The sequence below is a fragment of the Spermophilus citellus genome (assembly GCF_964194105.1).
Source record: "Spermophilus citellus genome assembly, chromosome: 6".
NCBI classification, from domain to species: Eukaryota; Metazoa; Chordata; class Mammalia; order Rodentia; family Sciuridae; genus Spermophilus; species Spermophilus citellus.
The window spans coordinates 148768122-148791266 of NC_138187.1; the positions used below are offsets into that span (position 1 = coordinate 148768122).

Here is a 23145-nt window from a genome sequence, read left to right on the forward strand (position 1 = left end):
AAAATATTTTAAATTCAAGACAGGCTATTTCTTACAGAAAGGTTTAAAAAGCAAATTAAACTTATTAGCAAATCAAATTGATTCTTTGGCCTGATCTTTCCCTCTTCATAATTTTTCTCAAAACCATACTCAGCAAGATAGTATTATTTCATGTAAAAAAGAATAAAGTATTAGACATTGTTAGTTGATCCACTTTCTCCACTACAACAGATAGTTAATGTAACTATCACTGCCAAAAAAAAATCCTTTTTTGTCATATATCCATTGCCTCACATACAGTAAATCTGTGTAGCTGTGTAGCTAACATCTAATAGCTTTGTGATATCTGTACCTAATTACCTTTTTTTTTTCATTCCTAGCCCTATTTATTTTAAAAAAAATTTTTTTTTAGCTTTAGGTGGACATAATATCTTTATTTTTATGTGGTTCTGAGGATCAAACCCAGTGCCTCATACATGCTATGAGAGCACTCTACCACTGAGCCACAACACCAGCCCCCTAGCCCTATTTATTATTTATTTTTATTTTGTGACAAGATCTCGCTAAGTTGCTCAGGTCCTTGCTAAATTGCCAAGGCTGGTCTCTAATTTACGATCCTCCTGTTTCAGTCTCTGAGTCACTGGGATTACAGGCATGAGCCACCACACCAGGGTATGTGCCTAATTACATCCCTAAACTACAGTCTTTAGTGTTGTTTATCATGTTAGAAAAATAAAGAATCCCTGAGCCGAGAAAAAACTAACCTCAAAGGCACAGTCTTAACAACTGAATGTGTGTCCAAAGAAAACAATGTCATCTTATGGACAGGCAGATTCAAATAAGAAAGGGTCCAGAAAGGCCTCCATGATTCCATCAAAGAAAGTTCCAGATCATTGGCAGAAACGAATCAGAGAGCTCTGGACCTGAATTCTCAGTCATCTGTGGCCTAGACTCATCATCCCAGCTTACATTGGATAAACTATTCTTGGGTACAGACCTTCCTGTGCACAATAAGCTATGAGCAAGACAATTCTTTCTTCCTCCCTTTGTCATAAAAACTAATACATAAATTTTATTCCAGATTCTGAGATCCAAATCTCAACTTCATTGCTGAATTTCTTCAATCATCATTCAACAGATATTAAGTATCTATAAATTTACTATATGCCTGGCACTCCGATACTCAGTAGAAATATATCAAATTAAAGAGTTTTTTTTTTTTTAGCTATTGTAGAGTTTATAGAAATAGTACAGAAACAATTGTACTATAATATCAAGAGAAAGTATTTATAAGAGGCTAGCCAAGGCTGGGAAATATGCATTTAGGAAAAGCAGCAAAGGAGGAGAACATCATCTAATGGATGCTCAGGGCAAGAGGTTTTCAAGCAAACAAAAAGTGTCCAGGGTGTCACACTTTGCAGAGGAAAATAAAAGCTGAGGCAAGGATCATGGGAATACATGATAATATAGTTCTACTGCTGACAAGTTTTACTTCTGAGACAACAATTTCACTTCTGAGACAGTCAAAGATCACAGAATACATAAACATGTCAGGACAAAGGAAGAAATCACTACTCAAATCTGGTGAGGCAGAGAAGGCCTATACCCAAGGACGAGGCAAAACAGACAGTGGAGTTTGGTTTACGGTTTTGCTCTTGGACAGGGGAGACTTGATCTCCTCCTCGTATATTCCAAAACCCAGGTCCTGAGACACCATATCTACGCCTGGGTCACAGTGCAGAGCCTGTTCGTGACCCTCTTCCATTAGCCTGTGGGGTGCTGTACAGCCTCATTTTTAGTGGAAATGCTTTCAGTATTTTTTTCAGCTTAACCATAATACATATTCGTTATTCTAAATATTATTAAAACTACAAGAAGTAGTATTAAAATTATCTATAATCACACTACTGTCATTGTCAACATATTTGGGTATAATCTATCCATTTCTTCCCATGAAATATGCATATATAAGGGGGCAGGGATGTAGCTCCATGGTACAGTACTTGCTTAGAATGCATGAAGCCCTCTTTTGTTCCCTAGCATCATGGGGGGAAAAGAGGAAAAAAAATATGCATACAAACATGTAAATACCTGTATTTTTAAAACTGCAATATTACCAAACAATTTTAATAAACATTGCTTGAATTAAATAGAAATTTAATTACTTATTTACATTATTATTTATTAACCATTAATTATTAAATGTTTTAGTCATTATCATGTTATTGAGTTGATTTAACACATTAAAATTATTTAAGTGAATGTGGTCAAATTATCACAAATGTATTCACTAAGATTCCTAAAGACTTTCTTTCTCACAGAAGATACTGATATATGAACTGTAATAGTTTCACCATCCCATATTTCCGAGATTGTTTAAAAAAAAAAAAAGGTTGATAAAATAACCCAACAATATTTTAAGGAAAATCAAATATTCATGTCTATTTAAAATCACAACTAATAATTACTGAAAGACTTTTTTTTCCTTCCTCATTCACTCACACCAAAGCTATTTAAATTATATGGTATATGACTTTAAAGTGCATTTTTCTTCTGGGGTCTTTCACAAGAAAGAGAAAATTGTAAATTTTGTCAGAAAGCCAAATCATATCCAAAATGTTACAAGAGAGCTCTCAAAACTAGCTCACACCCTCTCTCAAGAGATTTTGCATTTATAACACTATTGCAGTCAATTCATGTTAGGAATGCATAAGGAACCTGGAAGGTATATGAAGCAGGACTTGTTTTCCTGTTATCCTGGTTCATAAAAAATTTTCTCAAAAAAAAAAATTCCCTTACTTTGACTCCATAACCCTTTCTTCTTCTCTTTGTTATTGAAAAATGAGAAGGAAAAATCGGATTTTCCTAGATTAATATTTTTATTTACATTTAACCAAATGCAAACAATGCTAAATCATGCCATATGCTGGGTAATTACTTGGCATTTGCAATTTAATATCTTCATGGAATTACTTAACTTCATTACTTAAGCCTACTGTTTTCAGGGGTCTGTTCTTTATATCATACTGAAAAATAAGATCCTGAGTTTTCATCATTCTTTGTATATAAAATTCTTTATCTCTTTCTTAAAAAACAATATGCATGTTTTTTTCCAAAGGCTTTAAGCTATGTTTAATTGATAGAATTATTTCCATCAAAGATAGTAACCAAGAATTTTCCTTCTACCTCATAATAATATTTATCTACTGTGTTCAGTAAAAAAGCTATCACTTTTTTTTAGATAATAACTATGTAATGGGGTTCCTGGAAAAGTAGTTAAGAATTTTTAAATTATATAAGATCTACATGGAGAAATTAATGAGAGAAATTAATAAGAGCCAAGTTATCCAATTATCATCATGAAACAAAAAATACTAACATATTCCTCCCTCAGTTACATAAATATAAAAGCATCAGGCACTTCTCATTCTGGAGAATTTTTTTTTTATTTTTTCTCTTCTGTGACAGACAAAACTGTCCTTTAACATCCAAAGTTCTGGGCTGGGGATGTGGCTCAAGCGGTAGTGCGCCTCGCCTGGCATGCGTGTGGCCCGGGTTCGATCCTCAGCACCACATACCAACAAAGATGTTGTGTCCGCCGAGAACTAAAAAATAAATATTAAAAATTCTCTCTCTCAAAAAAAAACAAAAAACATCCAAAGTACTCAAATCTCTTGGTGAGATGGCCCTGTTGGTGGAGATTCTTCAGAGCCTTTTGGTAAACGAGAGACTGAGACTCTAAAATTCTTCTTCCAAAATTTCAAATCTATATTTTTCAAAATATTTTAGACATGATCTCACTTATTTTTCATACACAATAAATCTTGCTGTGTCTTTGTAACTCCTAGTTGAGAGGATTGAAATATAATTGTTTTTTCCCCCTCAGGACAATGTCTTTATTCCCCCATAATATCACATCAAAATGACCATCACTTATACTGCTTAGCATTTAAAAAAAAATTACAGAATATTTTTAGTATTAACAAGCACAAAGTTCTACTAGATTGCAATTTCAGTATGCTTAGTGCTACTACACTTGAAAATGGTGTAAGCCTTTCCTATATATCACAGACATTCAGCATCTCTGATTCCTTTGAGAGTGGTACTTTCCCCTTAAAAACCACTTATAAATAGATAGTTAAAGAGGGATTATATGAACCTCTTGTCAATAAACAGAAATCAAGAACCAAAAAAAAAAAAAATTTACACTGGAGGTTGAAGGTATGTCAGCTCTACCTAAGAAAGATTCTTCATCCCTTAATTTGCATTTTTAAAAATTATTTTTCACATCCTTCTCTTTGTGAACCCACCTAGCTCGGACCTTTCCTGCCACCCCATCAAGGTTCTTGTACTCATTGAGGACTCTGGAAAGTTAGTGGACTCCTTGGGTTATAGCTCAAATGGACAGGCCTCTCACACAAGGCAGGAGCTTGGCCCGTCAGTTCTGGGTGACAGCTTTTTGTAGCCAGGGTTATTCTCTATATGCCCCTCCTCTCTGCCAGTTATCTTTGTAGCTCCAGCCCAGATCCCTCCATTTTTAGGTCTTTTCCTAGGAATATCTGGACTAGACCTAAAAGGTTCCCTCTTAACACTCTTTTTTTATTCGTGCATTATGTACATATAAATTATGTAATGTATAATAATATATAAAATATATAATTGCTTTCTTATTTGAAATCTTCATTAAATACAATGTTTTTTAAACATCCAATATGTAATCTCTTAAATGTGATAGTTTTTCAATTTTTTAAATCAATTCCTAAAAAATCATTGGTACTCTGATGTAAAAATATAGACACTGTGGGGGGGCACTTATTATGCTATCATAGACATGTGCTTTCTCAACACAAAATTTTGAAAAGAAATCTTTTAAAATTCAATATACAAAACATGCAAGGAACTATCCAAACTGTTAAAGGCTGTGTAAAATTGGTTCCTTGGAATTTTATTCGTCTCAGCATTGCTGATTTTCTTCATGTTTCCTTGTTTTCCTTTGCAACTTTTTAAGAGATGATGGCCAGTGATTTCAGTGGCTAGCTAGTTGTTTTGGTTTTAAATAGCAAGCATTTGGGACATTGTTCTGTCAATTCAAATATTTAGTTTCCTCCACATTCTACACGGTAGAATGGCCAATTTCTTTCAAACCAGGGTGGATTTTGAATGAGGTTGACACAATAACTTTTTGGTCATTTAGGACTCTTGCAAACTGAGAATTAGCCATGCCTGCAATTGATTCAGTTAGCTTGACATCTCATAGTAAACTGATATTTTATTTTATCTTCTAATCAAAACAGTCAGCTAAATAAGCAGATTTATCTTTTTTTCCTGTTGTTTTTTTTTTGTCCTGTTGAAACCATGCAACTTATTGAACAGTGTCTACCCTTAAATAACATTTCTTTTCTGTCTATGAAATATTCCTCCAGGCATTTATATAAATTTCTCTCCCCTTAGTGACAGCTCTTATCTGATTTTTTATTGTACTTTAGAAAGAAGCTTTAATGAGTGGTATTCATTATATTTTCTTTTGATATTAAGGTTCAAATATCCTGACTATCTTATGAAGGATCACCAGGATAACACCTTGATATTGAAATTTAAATTTCATAGACCATGAGTTCCACTGTGTAGCAGAGATGGAATTCACACATTATGGAATGTTTTGCTGCAGCTTATAGCTAGAGCTTCAACAGTCTCCAAAGTCAATATACAAAACCACGAAACAGAAGATACACACTTATTTTGCAAGATTTACCCCTTTAAATTGTATTCCCCGTCTCCCATCCCCTTTTGTCCCACCAGCTGCTGTTGCACATTGACAGAGCTCTGCTTGAATTCGGGTATATTTTGCCTACACGGGGTCCTGTTGAGAACAGTCATCATCTTCCACCCCACCCTACCCCCACATTTATGAGGAACATTTTGTACTATATACCCTTTAAATATCATGAAAAAAATTGTTCATATGCTCAGAAGTCTATGGCCAACAGATAATACTTTAAACAATCATGACTTTTTTTTTTTTAACCTGAACAAAGGGAAACAGAAAGTACACATGGCTTCATTTAACTGTGAGTGACCAATAAAGCACTCCCAGGTGCCTGGGAGTGAAAGGGCAATTATGTGACTGGAACATTAGCATTCCTAGCCACACACTTGGAGGTTAACATGCCCATCTTAGCCCAACAATAGAGAAAGAAAAGCATTCCACTATAACTAAGGTGCATATTTTTTTTATATACATTTGGGGATGACTGAGCTCTGAGCTTATTGTAATGTCTGAGCTCTGAGCTTTCCACTTTATTTTCAACAGGCAAATTCAAAGAAGGGATACATGGAAATATTTACACACTGTTTCCCATACATTTCCTGTGGCTTTCAGAATATTAGAGTTGTCTCTGATACATTTTCAAGTTTCAGAGGAAACACCCGTTTCTACTTATGTTCAAGGTCAGCAGCAAGGTTATGTTTTTGAAATTATGTCTGCAGTGAAACTTGGAATGGGGGAAAGAAGCAGATACCTCATTTCACATCACTAATTGTTCAAACCCCTGAATGATTCTCATCATTAAGCCCATATGCAGGGAGCTCTTGGTCTGAATTCTAGTCAAACGTGGCTGTTGGCCATAGTATTTTCAGGAAGGGGCTGTGCCAAATTCATACTCCAACAAAGTTTATAGTTTTTCTAATATCAGTACTTAACTCAGGAAAAATGAGTGCAAAACTAGCAAGAGAAATAAGTGCAGTCATCTCTAATCTGTGAGGCTTCCTGTTGCCAGATCACTGAATTTTTCACAGATTGTCACTTTGTCTTCCTGGTTCTTTGTTACTTCCTCCAATAGCAGTTAGTATTTATTGATATGTCTTCAAACCAACAACCTTACCACTCTCCTATTCTAGAGATAAAGAAACGGAGTCACAGAAAATTATGTAACTTGTCTAAGGTCATACAACTAGGATATGAGCCATGGTCCCAGAGCCTGAAGTCAACTCCTACACAGTATTGTTTGTACTGGTTTGTTGTTGTTTGTTGTTTTTCCCCCATAGATTCCTTGTCTACCCTTTTCCATCTGGCTTTGGGCCTTGGGATGCTAACTGCTGTGGACTGCCTCTATAGGGCCCCAGGCTTCTTCTGGATTCTAGTTAGATTTGGGGACATGGAAGGTACCAGAAAAATGGGACCTGTTGGGTGTGCATACCCTTGAATCCATCCTGACAAGGCTTCAGTTTGCCTACAAGGCCACAGTTCTTAGTGAGCCCTCAGCCTGGGTCTCACTGAGTGCCCTAGGAGCTGTCTCCTCCTCCCCTCCAGACTTAGGGGACATATGGGTGGATCCATTGTTGCTGGATTTGGAGCTTCCTCAGTTCTGCCTAGATGGTGGCACGTTATCATTTATTAAATGTTCTTTTGTCCCTTTGAGTGAGCCATTTGTTTTCGGTGGGGCAATTCCTGGGATCCTGAGTCTGTAATGGACACATCTACTGAGATGTTAACATTTAACAGACCGGAACAGCTCCACCAGGCTGGGATGTCAAGGAAGACCTTTACTGGGGTCTCAAGGGGCTGTTGGAGGACATGAGTTCTGGAGGTGGGGCGAGAGGATGGGGAAACTCGGTACAAATTAACAATCGATCTTTCATGTTAGCTTCTTTGACACAAAGATAGAGGATCTCTAACTTTTGAGATTTCATATTTGGACTTTTTCTTATAATAAAAGAAGAATTAATTGGATCAACTAATAATTACTCCATTTTCAAACAAAGAGAAAAGTAGTACTGTCATGATTTAGTTCTAGTTCTGTCTTCAAAGGTGAAGTAAGTTACCTCCTTGGGATGAGTTTCTACTCGTGTTTCCAAAATGTAATATCATACAGTGATTTATAGACCACTGATGCTGAGCCAAGTAATTTCTTCACTTTGATTTTCCTTTTATGTTAAATGAAGATGAAAGATACCTAGGATCTTCTACTTAATCATTGTTTAAAGAACAATAACTTCAAGTTAGCTCAAGAGAGAGCTGATACAAAATATACCCAACGAGGTGAGGAAATTGATGAACTAGATTAAGAGGGTAAATCATAACACTCCATAGTTTCCTTTTAGAAAGAGCACATGAAAAAATCTCTCGAGTCAAATGTAAGGACTCGGTGCATGTGTGGCGTCCCTGCAGTTCTTGGAGCTATTAAATGTAGATATCCTTAGAGCATTTATTTTCCTTAGAATTTGTAATGTTTACATAATAAAAGAATCCAGAACATTGAGAAAAAAAGAAATGACTAACAATGCCAAATTCTCCCTCTTAACAAAATCTTGCACACTGGTGGCTTTCTTTAAAGAACATTTCTTCTCTACAGTTCCAGTAAGCCTTCATAATACCTTTTATCATCAACAGGCAAAGAGAAAATTGCCCAGCTCTTTCTGGACTATCCCATTGAGATGTATTTCCCAGCTACCACTAGACTTCTGTTTTCTAACAAACATGTACCATTTTACAGATTATTCACGTTTGTAAAATGGTAAAACATTGTAACACTGTAACAAAGTTTCCCCCACTTTACAAGCAAACTAGCAATACCCCCAGGATTATAAAGCAATTTAATATTTATTGGGTACTTAACCCTGTATCAGATCTCCTATGGAACATTTTACATGCATTATCTCATTTAATGTTATCATTTTCTAAAATGGAAATTCTACCATCTCCATTTTACAAGCAAGAAAACTGGGGCTCACAGAGCAGATGTCACATAAAAATGCAGAGATTTATCATTTAGGATTCGTTTACCTTTAGGTAACTGAATACTCAATTCTAGTTGGCCTGTGCAATATTGTTCCCTTAACTAGAGGCTTACCATTAGGATAGGAGTGAGTGATGACAATCCAGAGACTGGATTTTTCTCAACTCCTCACTCTTCCTTGTATTTGTTCTATTCTCAAAATTGTCTCAAGTTGCTTGCATCAGATTGGGGATTCACACCCATGGGGGACAACATCTAAAGAAAGAGAATTTCTCCAGGATAACCTAGCTAAATTCCCATTGAGTCTCATCAGCCCAAAGTAAATGAGACATCCTTTCTTGCATCATTGAGCAAGCACTTGGAATTGCTATGGTTGGCAAATAGATCAAGACCCACCCGCACTGGTATTAAACTCGGTTTTATAAAAATAGACTATTTTAGCAATGATCTTCTCTAACCCTATTTTTCCAAAATTAAATTGACAGATCAGAACATCATTTGATGATGCACGAGAGAAACACTTACCAGTGGGTTAACTACACCTATAAAATTTTCTGTACCAAAACTTTATAAATTATTATTCTTATGAATTATATGGCAATTGTCAGCATTGTGAACATTTACTAGATCTATAAAATTATTCATGAGACCATTTATCTAATAAATAAGGTATGTGCCTCTATAAGGCTTAGCATTTTCTCAGTTGAAGACAATATTTTTAATTTTTAGTGACACAATTTTTCCTGGATGTGTATAAATAAGTGGAATCACAGTTACAGGACACATGGGTTTTTTTTCCTCTTTCTTTGGGACCCATCTACTAATAAAGTCCTATAGTTCTCCTCACAATTTCACCTAACTTCTTCCAATCTCAATGTTGTGTCTGACCGCTCATCAACTGGTCCAAGCAAATGTTCTTTCAAAAGCCCTAGGTGTTGGCCATGAGTATTTTAACCTCTTCTCCAGTACTGTCTGCTAAGAACCATCATGTCTACTGGGCATGACATCTGCTGGTTCCAACACCCCATCTGTCTCCAGTGAACATTACTGTCACTTTCAATCCAGAACCTCACCAAATCCTAAGGGTTGTAACTCACAATTTCTTATGTCCCACTTCCTGCTGGTGATCCCAACTATACCCCAGGGTCTTACAGAATTTGAAGCTAAAAACTCTGACCAGCAACCTTTCCTTCATTTGTTTAAGCAAGATATAGATGACGACACATGAAACCCAATCCCTGAGAGTCCCAAAATCTTTTCTGATATCTTCTCAGATTTCCAAATCCTCATTCAAAAATGTATGCATACTAACTGCTAAAGGGACCCCTTGTAGTCATTAGACCTGCCCAGGCATTTCTGAGTCACTAAAGGGGACATAACATGGACTCAAACCATAAATCTCTCAAAAGCCGTTTCTTCCAAGAAAACTCTTTTTAGATTAAAGTAACTCTCTAGGCTTATATACTTCAATATTTGGGGGAAAAAATGTTTTTGTTAAACTGTTGGCTCTAGGAATTTGTAAGTCCTTAACATTGGAAAGACATTATAGGTTTTATTGCAAGGACACTATAAATTTTATTATCAAACACTTAGATTCTATTAGTTCCACTATGATGTAATAAGAACTCTTCAACTATAAGAGAACTCCATTTCATTCAAGACACAAGGGAATCTGTCATGAAATTAATAGACCTTGTAAAGATAGAGTCACTGCATCAATTAAATGTGAATTGTGTCCATTTAAAACTTTATCTTTGTACTGGTATGTTCCTGGAAACTTCAATGGGAGCCAAATAAATAAATTAACAGGCAAATAAAATATTATTATCATGAGCGAGGCCAAGGCAACATAATGAAGAAGGAAATCTTGACAATTAGACCTACCTCAAAGACGTTTAAGAAAATACTAGGGTTTTCTTAATGAGTTACAAATTTTATTACCAAACATTTTGTTGTTGTTACACAATAGCTTTATTTATTTATTGTTATGTGGTGCTAAGGATCAAGCCCAGTTCCTCACACGTGCAAGGCAGGCACTCTACAGCTGAGTTATAGCCCCAGCCCACCAAACATTTTTGATAACTATTTACTCAGTTATAGTTCTGACTTTTAATGTTAGATGCCAAACCTCATTAGAATTTTGTTCAATAATTAACTTTTTCACATCCTAATTCAATAACTAGTCAAGCCTCACTTTACTGGTTATCCAAAGTTCATTCATTAGAAACACAAACTGACCTTATTAAGCAATAAAAACTACAAACATCTATGATTAAAACTAAATTAATATTAAATACATGTATGCTTAAATCTAAAAATGTGTTGCTGTAGCATAATGCAATCTAGAAATTAACATTAGATAAATCTGTTCCTCCACATTAGTTCAAGGATATTATTGACTGGTGTATGGTTTAGGAGTAAATCCTATTAGTTAAAACAGGTTTTGGAATCAATGAGGCCAAACTAACCGAGTTGGGTAAAGTAGCTGGCAATAAGTAAACCTACTTTATTGAACTGACCTCATTAACTTGTTTTTTGTCCAGATGGAACACTTGACCAGAACTTGTAGAGGCGATTTCTTCATACACTTTATATCCAATATGGTTCCTGTCATCACAATCTCCAGTGAGCACAAATACCACCTGTGGTTTAAAAAAAAAAAAGTTTAATGGGCTTTATACTTATTGAGCACTTATTATGTGTGAATATATTGCTAGGCAAGTGGTATTCTTAATCACTCTGTTTAACAGTGAACCTATGTGGGAGCAGAATTATTAACATTTCAGAAATACAGGCTAAAAGCAATGGAAATGAATGTGAGACCATGACTGTGCAAGATTGCATAACAGCCTCAGTTCCTCACCCCTCCCTGTACCCATTCACCCTGCCAAAGGATTCTGAAGTTCCTTTCACTAAGGAGGTAGAGTTTATTTTGTCATCTCTGGGTCTAAGCTTAGTCACTTGTCTCGCTTTGGCCCAAAGCAAGAAACAAAAGGGATATTCTGCAGGTTCTGAACTTCAACTCAAAATGCCTTATGCATTTCCACTTGATCTCTAGTGTTTCTGCCATGGCTATGAGAAGGGCATGACTAAACTAACCTACTGTCCTCAGAAAGAGGCTAGGAAACCTGTGAGGCAAAGCCAATTCACCCCTGAGTCCCACTTAGGCCAAACCCAAACACGTCCAGACTCACAGTGGGCGAGTCTAGCCTAGATGAACAGAGCTCTGCTAACAGCTGAGATATAAATGCTTATTGTTTTAAACCACAAGTATTAAAACAGTTTGTTATTATGGCAAGAACTGATACAATGAATAACTAACATGGGCCAGATTCCACATAGGAGGTGACATTACAAAATCCAGGCCTTTTTTTATGTCAAGGCTGCATTTTTGTCAGTTTTAAGATAACAATCACCTTCCTTCCTTACTCCCCAATCACTTCTCTGTATTCAAAAACAAGACATTCAAATGCTCTCTACACATCTCACATTCACATTAAAGTTTAAATGAAATGACACATGCAAAGAGTTCACTTATGGGGAGAGAGAGTTGTAATTAGTGCTATTTGGCACACAGGGGAGAACAGGGAGGATACGTGCCCCTTCCATGGTGTGTTCAGAAGGGTCTGGAGTGGATCCCTACTCACCTGGGACTGCTTCTGTTGGATAAGCTGTAGCACCTCATGGGTGAGCCGGTAATCTTTGGACCGAGCATCAGTGAAAACATAGATGAAGGAGCCAGGAAGAGAAATTTCCAAGGCAATTTTTATGGCTCCAATACTCATCTCTGGACAATCACCACCACCCTGTTGAGCAGAAAGAAAAGTCTAATTAGTTCATCGGCTGAGGAAGAAAAAAGACACAGGTGTTGTATGTAAAGAATAAAAGACTAATAAAAACTAAACACATCTATGAGGTAAATATCATTTTTAGCACAGTTCACCAACAGAACACTAAATCACGAAAGTTCTTCCCAAGATCCCAGAACAAGTAAATGAAGGAGCAGAGATGGAATTCAACTCTGCCTGAACCGAGGGTTCACGCTCCAGTGATCTCCAGCATCAACTTCTATTCCACAAGCAAGTGGCTTAAGACATTCTAAAATTCCCATTCTTCTGGACACCCACAGAATACTGTTCCTCCTTGTACTGCAGCATTTGATGAACTGTGTTGTCATCCATGCTTCCTCCCACTGGACTCCCGTTCCTTGAAGAACTTAATAGGTGTTCCATTGTTGTTAATGAATGAACAGATACATAAAGGAACAGGGAGTAAAAGGTGAATGTCACTGTGCAAAGTAATCTTGGCACAATCTAGGCACACCTACTGTATTCAGCCTTACTCTTATTCACGCCCATCCCCTCCCATTTCAAGCCATACCATCTCCTAAAGCCATAAAAATATGCACATGCACACAAACGAAAGGTATGGTGAAGACAAACTGCATAATGCACGGAATTAGACAGTTTCCTAAGTGTATTAGGAAAGGTCTGACTTGATGAACCTTGTGTTTTTCTTTGAACCCTGAAATACAACTAATCAATATCAGTAGGCACATTCTTGGCCAGGCTTCTGATATGCATTTTATCTTTATAATTCTACTGAGAGCTACAATGTGCTAGGTTGCCAAAGCTACCTCAGATATAAAGAAAAAAAAAGTACTGGAAAACTAAACAAATCAAATCAGAAGTTTGTGAACTTCTATAGTATATGTTGCTCCTGGAATTTGAAAAAAAAAGTGATCTCAGTTACAGTGATAATTGTAGTCAAAAAATGAATTCCTGGAAAGCAAGATTAAGTAAATAAAAATGAATAGAAATCCTATAGATCGAAGGAGTAATAAAACACAGATTACTACGCTGTCTCTTTAAAATATAAGACAGGGTGGGAGAGGAACTGCAATAAACTGAACCTTTAAGCTCTGGGACGTTAAGAGAAAAACAAAGTCCCTGTTCAAACCTTAAGTGAAGATGCTCATCAAATGAAGGATCTGGGAACCAGGAATGCCCTTCACAGGGGCTGCTGTCCCGTGCCTCTTCTAATCTTCCCACTGCAATTCTATGCTCATCTTAACTTTCATGGAACTGTTCTTTTTTTAAAAAAAATGCATATATATTTTTTTCAGTTGTAGATTGACACAATACCTTTATTTTATTCATTAATTTGGAACTTTTTTTATTCCATTTGTTTTCCAGATAAACCTAACACTATGAAATCAAAATATGAAACTTCTTTGGTGGGCTCACGTCCAACTGCAGAACTTTCATTGGCATCCCAACATTCTTATTCTAACGTAAGCGACTCCTACTGAATTTTGAACCTAGTTTCTAAGTTAGATCACAATTCTTTCATGTGGAATACCCATGCTGGAAATGTCTTATTTGTGTCTTCTGTCTTGTTACCTATAAAACTGAGGTGTGAAACTCAGTTGCAGGCTGAACAGAATTTTACAACCCTCGGTTCTCTTTCTTAAAATACAGTTGGCAACGCCTATGATCAAGAAAACATCATGTACATGTGGAAACCATTAAGTTACATTGAATCTGATTTAAAGTTGTGTCCAAAGCAAGTATGAAATAAATCAGAACAATTGTAGCTCGTCAGCGACATGTGCTGGCCTTCATCACTTGTAGAAAATATGGTAGGGGTGTCCTGAGAGACGATGAGAATTCCACAGAGCCCAGGCTTCAAATCCCTCCCAGGCAACATACCATGCTGCCCTTTGCTACACAGTGATCACCAAATAAGCTTGAAGAAGGTGGACTCAAAATTCAAGCCTCAAACTGCTGACCTCGATTCCAGTTGCATTATAGGTAACTTAAAAACTTGGAAATTGTTTTGATTGTTATCACTTGCCAGTGAGAAGAGTTTAACTCTTCAGCAACTGATCTTTCAACTCCCTGGAATTTCTCTGGTAGAGCTTTGCTGGTTCCACATAAGAAATTCAGTTTACTTCAATTTGAATATCCACAAAGAATATCTTATGTATGAGGCACTCAATATCTGCAGTAGATCAGAAAATGATGTGCCTTAATACTTTAAAAATTTCAAAAGCTTCATGGTTCACATGAATTATAATGACGTTAATAGTCTTTAACAAAAATTTATGAAACAAAATCTAGATCATCCAGAAAAAGGTGACTATTTATACAACAGATTAATGAAGATTATTAAAAATCAACATGTATGTAGAAAGATAGACTTGGTTTAAAAGGATATATGTGGAAGTTGGGTGCAGCGGCACATGCCTGTAATCCCAGCGGCTGGGGGGGCTGAGGCAGGAGGATCACAAGTTCAAAGCCAGCCTCAGCAAAACCAAGGCGCTAAGCAACTCAGCGAGATCCTGTCTCTAAATAAAATACAAAATAGGGCTGGGGGTGTGACTTAGTGGCCAATTGCCCGTAAGTTCAATCCCTGGTACCCCCCCCCCCGCAAAAAAAAGTTTATATGAGGGAAGCTGGGGGACTTAGCTGACAACTAGACCACTATTCAATACTGTGATCTGCCTGCCAAAGAAAGAAATAAAGCCTCCAGTATACCCCACATCGCTCCAGGGAAACCTCAGGTCTCTTCTGGTGACAGGCCAGAATTCAGATCTCTAGCTAGTGTTATTTAGGTCTGGGGTATTTACAGCTCTCTGGAAGGGATTCAGACATCTGACAGGGTAATCAGATGAATGATATTCAAAGTCAATTCTAATACTAAATCTCCACATGATTCTTGAAATTATTTTCAAGACACAAGAATAAAAAAGGTAACTTATAGCAATATGGCCATTTTAAGGAACAACCAGGGACTGAAACATAGCACATTATATTCCATGCATGTCTGATTATGTAAAAATGAATCCCAGTATTATATGTAACAATAATGCACTAATAAAAACATTAAAAATAAAATAGAAAAAAAATTTTGGAGAACTGGGCTGGGGATGTGGCGCAGTGGTAAAGTGCTTGCCTAGCATGTATCAGGCCCCGAGTTCCATCCCTTACACTGCCCCCCCCCCCCCCCGCAAAAAAGAAAATTTTGGAGAACTGCTTCTGACAATTTGGACTTTAAAGAAACTCTTTAATTTTCCTTTGTATCTGTTTTGTTGAAAACAACATGTATAGTTTTTTCCAGGATTTTAGATCATGAAACAGTATCCCAAGGAAACATTTTGAACTCCTCCCACATCATCACCTAAAGTCAGACAGATCAGATACTGTATTGTGGAGAACACAGCAATCCTGTGGTTGGGTTAAGTAGGATGGGTGGAGTGAATTCAGGCTTCATAAGCCTGTGGATGTTATTTTGTCACAGGAACCTGCAATATTTACTCTTCAGTGAGTCATGTATTTACCCTTAAGGAAATTCTCTTGTTTATAGGCACACTTTGAAAAGAAAATCCTGGACTTTCCCATTATAGTCCACACCCACCTCATTCTACCCACCTGTACATTTTGCTTTGAAAAAGCAATGTAACAGAACACCCTTTTAAACTTTTTATTCTTTTGAGATTTACACAAAAGATGCTTAAGAAATCAGGGAATGATTTGCTTCTGGGTAGGACACCAGGATGGCTAGGTGGAAAGAGTCAAACTTTCCCACTTCTGTCCTTCACTCCTGTAACTCAGGCTCCTTGAGGACAAAGGGTTATTTGTCCTTCAGGGAACTCAGTCTAGCAAAAGCTCTGACAGAAAACTTCAGCAACAAACTAGTTACAATAGGCCCAAAGAAGTTGCCATTATATAATAAAAATAATAAAGACACTACCTACCAATTCACCTACAGTATGCACACTGTCTTCAGTCTCTTAAAATGCATCTTGTTCTTGTATCTCCCAAAAGTGGATGTGAGATGACTCTTTCAATAAGTTCGCCATACTAGTTAGTAAGAACATGTGCTAAGCAAAGGGAGTGATTTTCTATTTGCAATTACTTTTGACATTTGCTGCTCAATTGCAGGTATACCAATTACTCAAAGTGATTGGGACATGGAAGTAAAAGTAAAAATAGTTAACTGATTAAGATAAATTTGCTGGGTGCGGTGGCACATGCCTATCTATAATCCCACCAGGAGGATTGTGAGTTCAAATCCAGGTTCAACAAAAGTGAGGCTCTTAAGCAACTCATTGAAACTCTGACTCTAAATAAAATTGAGAATAGGGCTGGTGATGTGGCTCAGGAGTTGAGTGCCCCTAAATTCAATCCCCTGTATCCCCACCCCAAAAAAAAGAAAAATTCATTGTATTGAGGATAAATCCAGCCCTAGAACCACATCTGTCTTTAATTATTTACTTTTCTGCTTTGAAGTAAAATACAAAGAGAAATCATAAAAATAAATAATCTTAATTTGATTAGATTAATAAGGTTACATAAAATAATATTTAGAAGGAAAGTAGAAGAGCAATAAAGACAGTGGCTTTGGCAGTAAATGCCCCAAGGTGTTTGTGTATGTGTGTGTGTGTGTGTGAGCGAGAAAGAGAGAGACCTGCTTTGCCATTTGACAATTTTATGACCCAAGTAAGATATGTTATCTAACACCTTAGCACTTGAGTTTCCTCATTTGTAGAAAGGAAAAGTCCTGCGTGTGTGTGAACTGAAAGAAATACTTTCAAACATTTGCAAAACCTTTCACAAAGCACTTGCCCATAACTATTGCTCATTTATGGCATAAATACTTGGAGATTACTTCTCTAGAAATATCTTTATAATACTAGAGTTAGTAGTAGTAGTAGTAGTAGTAATAAAGTGCATTTATGAATCCCACACTTAGGACCAGACACCCTTCTATTATTCTTAAAGTTCTTACATGTATTATTAGTAAGACTCCTTATCATACTTCCTGCCCTAAATTAAATAAATACAGACCATTCCTCTTTACAGTATAAACATGCTCAGATATAAATATGTCTATAAACATGCATATTTTATAACATTCATATGTACTTCAAAATATAAATTTATGTCAAATGCACATTCTAAAAACTTAAATGTAATAAAAACTGTTTTTAAAAGTTGAATCATGTTCACTACCAAACAGTATAAACAGCTATACTGTATATCTACATCTATGCTGACATAGATGCCTACTCTTTTTTTTATTCTTTTTTCTTCTTTTCTTTCTTTATTTGGTAACTTTTTTCCAATGATTAAAAAATAGCATACTTTTACATAGAAGCATAATTTAGAATACTAGAGGGCTGGGGATGCAGCTTAGAGGTAGACCACATGCCTAGCATGCATGAGGCCCTGGGGTCAAGCCTTAGAACAGTAAAGAAAAAAAAATCAGGGGCTTGGACTGCAGCTAAGTGATAGGGTGCTTGCCTGGCACTCGAGAGGCACTGGGTTCGATCCTCAGCACCACATGGAAGGAAATCAAATAAAAGGTATTGTGTTCATCTACAACTAAAAAAACAAAAATAAAAACTTTTAAAAAATCAGTCTTAGGATACTAGAAATTACGTAAAGTGTATCCAAATTGGCATAGTAAATTATTCTTCTCAAATCAGCATTATCTTGTTCTCATCTTGCTAACCATCTTCACCTATCCAGCCAATATATTTATGTATTTATTTATTAATTCATTCATTCTAATCAGTTATATGTGACGGCAGAATGCTCTTCAATTCTTGGTACACAAATGGAACACGATTTTCTACTTCTCGGTTGTACAGGAAGTAGAGTCACACCATTCATGCAATCATACATGTACCTAGGGTAATGATGTCTGTCGATTTCCATCATCTTTCCTATCCCCATGCACTCCATGGTCTGTACCCAAAGGACTTAAAAACAGCATACTACAAGGACACAGCCACATCAACATTTATAGCAGCACAATTCACAATAGCCAAAATGTAGAACCAACCTAGATGCCCTTCAATAGATGAATGGATAAAGAAAATGGTATATATACAGCCATCACATTTCATATTCTCCTTGCACAGTGAACTCTAGTACAAGCTGCTCTCTCACAGAGAAACTCACCTCCCCTACCTAAGTTGGCTGCCCCTACGTCTGTGTATTTTCTGTTAAACAAAAACTGGACCCTATCCTTACTTTATTGACTCTTATCTTCTTGCTATCTGTCTGTTCCACATACATTTAGTCTTATTCCTGGTCTTTTTTTTAAAAAAAAAAAGTCTATTTCATTAAAATCTTTTTACGAAAGAATTAAATTGTGTGCAAATATTTTCAGTTTGGGGGATCAACCATTTGTATAAAAGTTATCACCGTAATCACATTTTTGTAGAAAAATCCTGGGTTTTATTATTGATTTAATTATTTACTTATTTTCCCTTTTCAAGTGTTTGACTAATGTGCTTTTTTGTTCTTTAGAACATTTGGATTAAATGCTTGAAGGCTTATCAGTGCCAATACCATTTTCTGAAAATCAACAAGCATTATAGTTTCTTGTGAAGAATGTGACCAAGGCGAGACTTCACACTACATGTTTATGAGCATACTAATTCCCAAAGCTCTGTGTGATCTGAACACCATTTGTTGTCATTTGTCCTTCATTCTTGTCCCCAGAAAGAAAGTTCATTTGCTTTTCAAGTTACTTCTCTGTATTCCAGATGAAAGCCGATGAGGGAAAATGAAGTCAATGTAATACAATTAATGATTTAAGTATAGTGGTTTTTGCTAAATTTTTTTTTAAAGTTTTTAATTACTTTTTTTCAATTCCTTATCTCTATAAGCAAAAAATAGCTGAGCCCCTTGTAATGTTAATAGTCAAGTGTTTCATTTACATCAAGCCAAGTTCACTTTTTTTTCAAAGCTAGTATAAATGAGTGTTTTTAAATGTTTTTTAAATCAAATTCATTTCAATGGCATAACAACCCTTGCTGCTCTTAATATCAGCGACTTTGAGAGTGTTACTAAAAATAATGGAAGGGAAACTGAGGAAGGGTCAGAAATTACACACACAACAAAACATTAAAATTTTATGAAATGTGTAAAGTTTAGTTTTTGATATTGACTTATAAAACTTAATTGCTTTTCAAGTTACTTCTCTGTATTCTCTGTATTAAAATATTATCTAATAAGCAAGCAATAAAAAAATCAGTACACTAGGTTATTGTAGCTTACAGGTTTTTTATAGCTGACTCTTTAAATTTTTGTTTGTTCTTTTTAGTTATACATGACAGTAGAATGTATTTTGACATATACATACATGGAGCATAACTTTCCATTCTTGTGGTTGTACACAGTGTGGAATTACACTGATCATGTATTCATATATGAACATGGGAAAGTTATTCCTGATTCATCCTACTGTCTTTCCCTTTCCCATCCCCTCTTCCTTCCTCCTATTACCCCCTGTCCAATCCAGTGAACCTCCACTCCCCACCATCACCAACCATTTTGAGCCAGCATGCACATATCAGAGAAGTCTTTTTTTTTTGATTAGCTTATTTCACTTAGCATGATAATCTCTAGTTCTATCCATTCACTGCCAAATCCCATAATTTCTTCTCTAAGGCTAAGTAATATTCCATCTAGTATATGTACCACATTTTCTTTACCCATTCATCTGTTGAAGGGCACTTAGGTTGGTTCCATAGCTTAGCTATTGTGAATTGAACCGCTATAAACACTAATGTGTCCGAGTCACTATAGTATTCTGACTTTAAGTCCTTTGGGTATAAGTCAAGGAGTGAGATAACTGGATCAAATGGTAGTTCCATTCCAAGTTTTCTAAGGAATCTCCATACTGCTTTTCAGAATAGTTGCACCAATTTGCAGTCCCCCCCAGCAATGTATGAGTGTACCTTTCCCCCCACTTCTTCGCCAGCATTTATTGTTACTTGTATTATCTGATTCTTTCTTAATGAATTTGTGTCACTGATTTTTAAAAAGAATAACTTACTAGAAATTTTGAAAGTAAAAACACGTCTATGGTAGCCCCAAATGCCAATAACATGGCCCAATATTGAATGAAGAGGAAAATCAAATATTTGATTTATTGTCCATATTGTTGTTCTAATTAAGCTTCCTCTTCAATCTCATGAAGAGGAGGAGGAGGAGAAGGGGCGGGGAGAGGAAGAGGAAGGAGAAGAGGAAGAGGAAGGAGAAGAGGAGGAGGAGGAAGAAAGGAGAAGAAGGGAAAAGAAGGGGAGGAAGGAGGAATAAGGGGAAAGAGGAGGAGGAGAAAAAGGAGGAGGAGGAAAAAGAAGAGGAAGAGGAAGGAGAAGGAGAAAGCAAAGGAAACCCAACTCATTAGACACAGCTTATGCGGAGGAAACTTCCAGAGATATGGGCACAAGCTTTCATTCCAGGGGAGAAGAAAGAAAAATTATGGTTTTGAACAGAGATGAAATTGCACAGCCCTCTAGATTGGCTGTATCAGATTCAATCCCAGAGGTGTTGGGAGAGCTCCAAGAAGGGAGTCCATGGTGAGTCAGGAATCAAGATCCTTCTCCCTGAGACAAACAGAACACTGCAAATCCTGCAGCAGAAGACAGTAAATCAGGGAGTGCCAGTGCCAGGTCTCACTGGGAATGTAGGTATTTTCATTCTGGCCAGATTTTCAAGAATAGTCTCATAGAGGGGGAAAAAAAATGAATGAATACAGTAAATCCCTCTCTGAGATTCTACCGACTAGAAATTTCTACTACTTGGCTCTTCTCAATCTCTATAAGGCAATGAGAACATTAGGTTTTTAAAGTATAGTTGAACCATCAAGAAGAATGCATTTTGAGATATACATACATGGAGCATAACTTTCCGAGTCTCAATTATATTTGACATAGCTTTGAGGTTAAAGTGTACTTTTAAAAGAAGCGCCCTCAAATGGCATTTCTTTATTCAACAGTTGTTTAAAGTATACTGATTCATTCCCAGGTGGAGCAGAGACGAATGAGAGCTACAGAGCTCTTGCCATCGGGAACTCACAGCAGAATACAGGAACATAAACAGACACTTCAGAAAATGCAGTTTTAATTTCCTTGATCCATGTACAAGATAACAAAAAATTCATAGAAATTTCTAGTTTTTGTTTTATTTTTTAAGAATCTGGACGTGCAAAGTGGCAAGGAATTTGCTGTATCAAGGAAGAAAAAAGTGAATAAGATATGAGTGGCAAGACATTGACAAGAGAATGACATGGCAGAAGAGAAAGGAAATGGAGCATTGATGGAGAAAACATTTTCTGAAGAAATTCAGAAAAAGAAGAACAAAATCAAGGGAACATTGCATAAATCAACATACAGATTTATTAACTATAACTCAATTCACGATATGATTTATAAATAGACACATGCACAAAACAGAGTCACCACTGAATACATACTGGGAATACCAAATTTTGGGTTTCACACTTCATTCCCCAACTAAGTTCCTACTGTGCACAGTTCCTCATCAAGTCATCTACCTCACAGTGAAACCAATCAAAGTTTTATACCTCCAACTCTGATATGAACTCTGTTAATTTGTACATTCTGGTATATTCACTCAATAATTTATCACAAAGTGAGTCCAATTCTACTTATCAGGCATTTTATTTCAGGATTTAATGATGAGCTGGGTCAGACACAATCTTTCAGTGTGAAACCCCAACTGCTCTTTGATAGAGGTAGTGAGATACGGCCAAGCCTGAAGGGTAAGGCAGGGTTCTCTGAGGAATGATATTCAAGACAAGATTACACGTGTAAGATTTTAAACTCAGTTTAGGGGATCAAGGACAGGAACTTCCTATGAAAGTAGACAGCACGAGCCAAACTCTCAGGAAAAGACGGGTGGGGATGTAGACATTGGGAGATTCTATGCAAGTCCCTGGAGGAGGATTGCAGAGCCCAGTGGACAGAGTGGCACTAGGTGGGCTGAGAGGGAGGCATGTCTCAGGTCACTCAGAACCATGGCAAGAATTTGATGAGGTACAGGAAAGGGTTGACAAGTGGATGACAGTAGTAGGCGAAATGATCAGAGATACCTATTGAGATTCTTTAGTTTACAGCTTAGAGAAAGTTCTGGAAAAACAACAAGAGGAAATGCAAGAACATCACTTAGATGCTTTTCTCTGTTAAGAATAATGACAGTTATTGGGATTAGGATGGTGCCAACAGAAATGAAGAGAAGTTAATAGACTTAAGACATTCAGAAAGTTAAAAAAAAAAAAGACAATGATGATTTGAATGCGAGAGGTAAGTGAGGGATATCTAAATTCTGTTTTTAGAATAGTATTGGAACAATGTTATTCTTATTCTCTAAAAACCAAATTATATTAACAGCCAAAAATCTCAATGGTCAACTGACAGCATAGAATATCAAAATTTCCTTAGTTAAGCCATTCATATTTTGGGGGGATTATTAACTGTTCCTTATCTCATCTAGAGCAGGGGTCAGCTAGTATTTTCTATAAGGGGGCCAAACAGCTACTCAACTCTGTCTTAGATAATACATAAGTGAAGGTGGTATTTTGATGCCATTCTCTTTATTCCAAAATC

General features: G+C 36.5%; 1 protein-coding gene across 1 annotated transcript in view; it reads right to left on the reverse strand.

The window, feature by feature from the left end:
• HMCN1 (hemicentin 1) overlaps window positions 1–23145 on the reverse strand; it is a 415431-nt gene that overhangs the window by 277813 nt on the left and 114473 nt on the right. Inside the window, exons 3-4 of the mRNA XM_081299050.1 lie at window positions 12362–12520; window positions 11234–11356 (exon numbers count right to left, since the gene is read on the reverse strand). Of these exons, the coding sequence (XP_081155176.1) occupies window positions 11234–11356; window positions 12362–12520 (282 nt within the window). The remainder of the gene's footprint in view (window positions 1–11233; window positions 11357–12361; window positions 12521–23145) is intronic.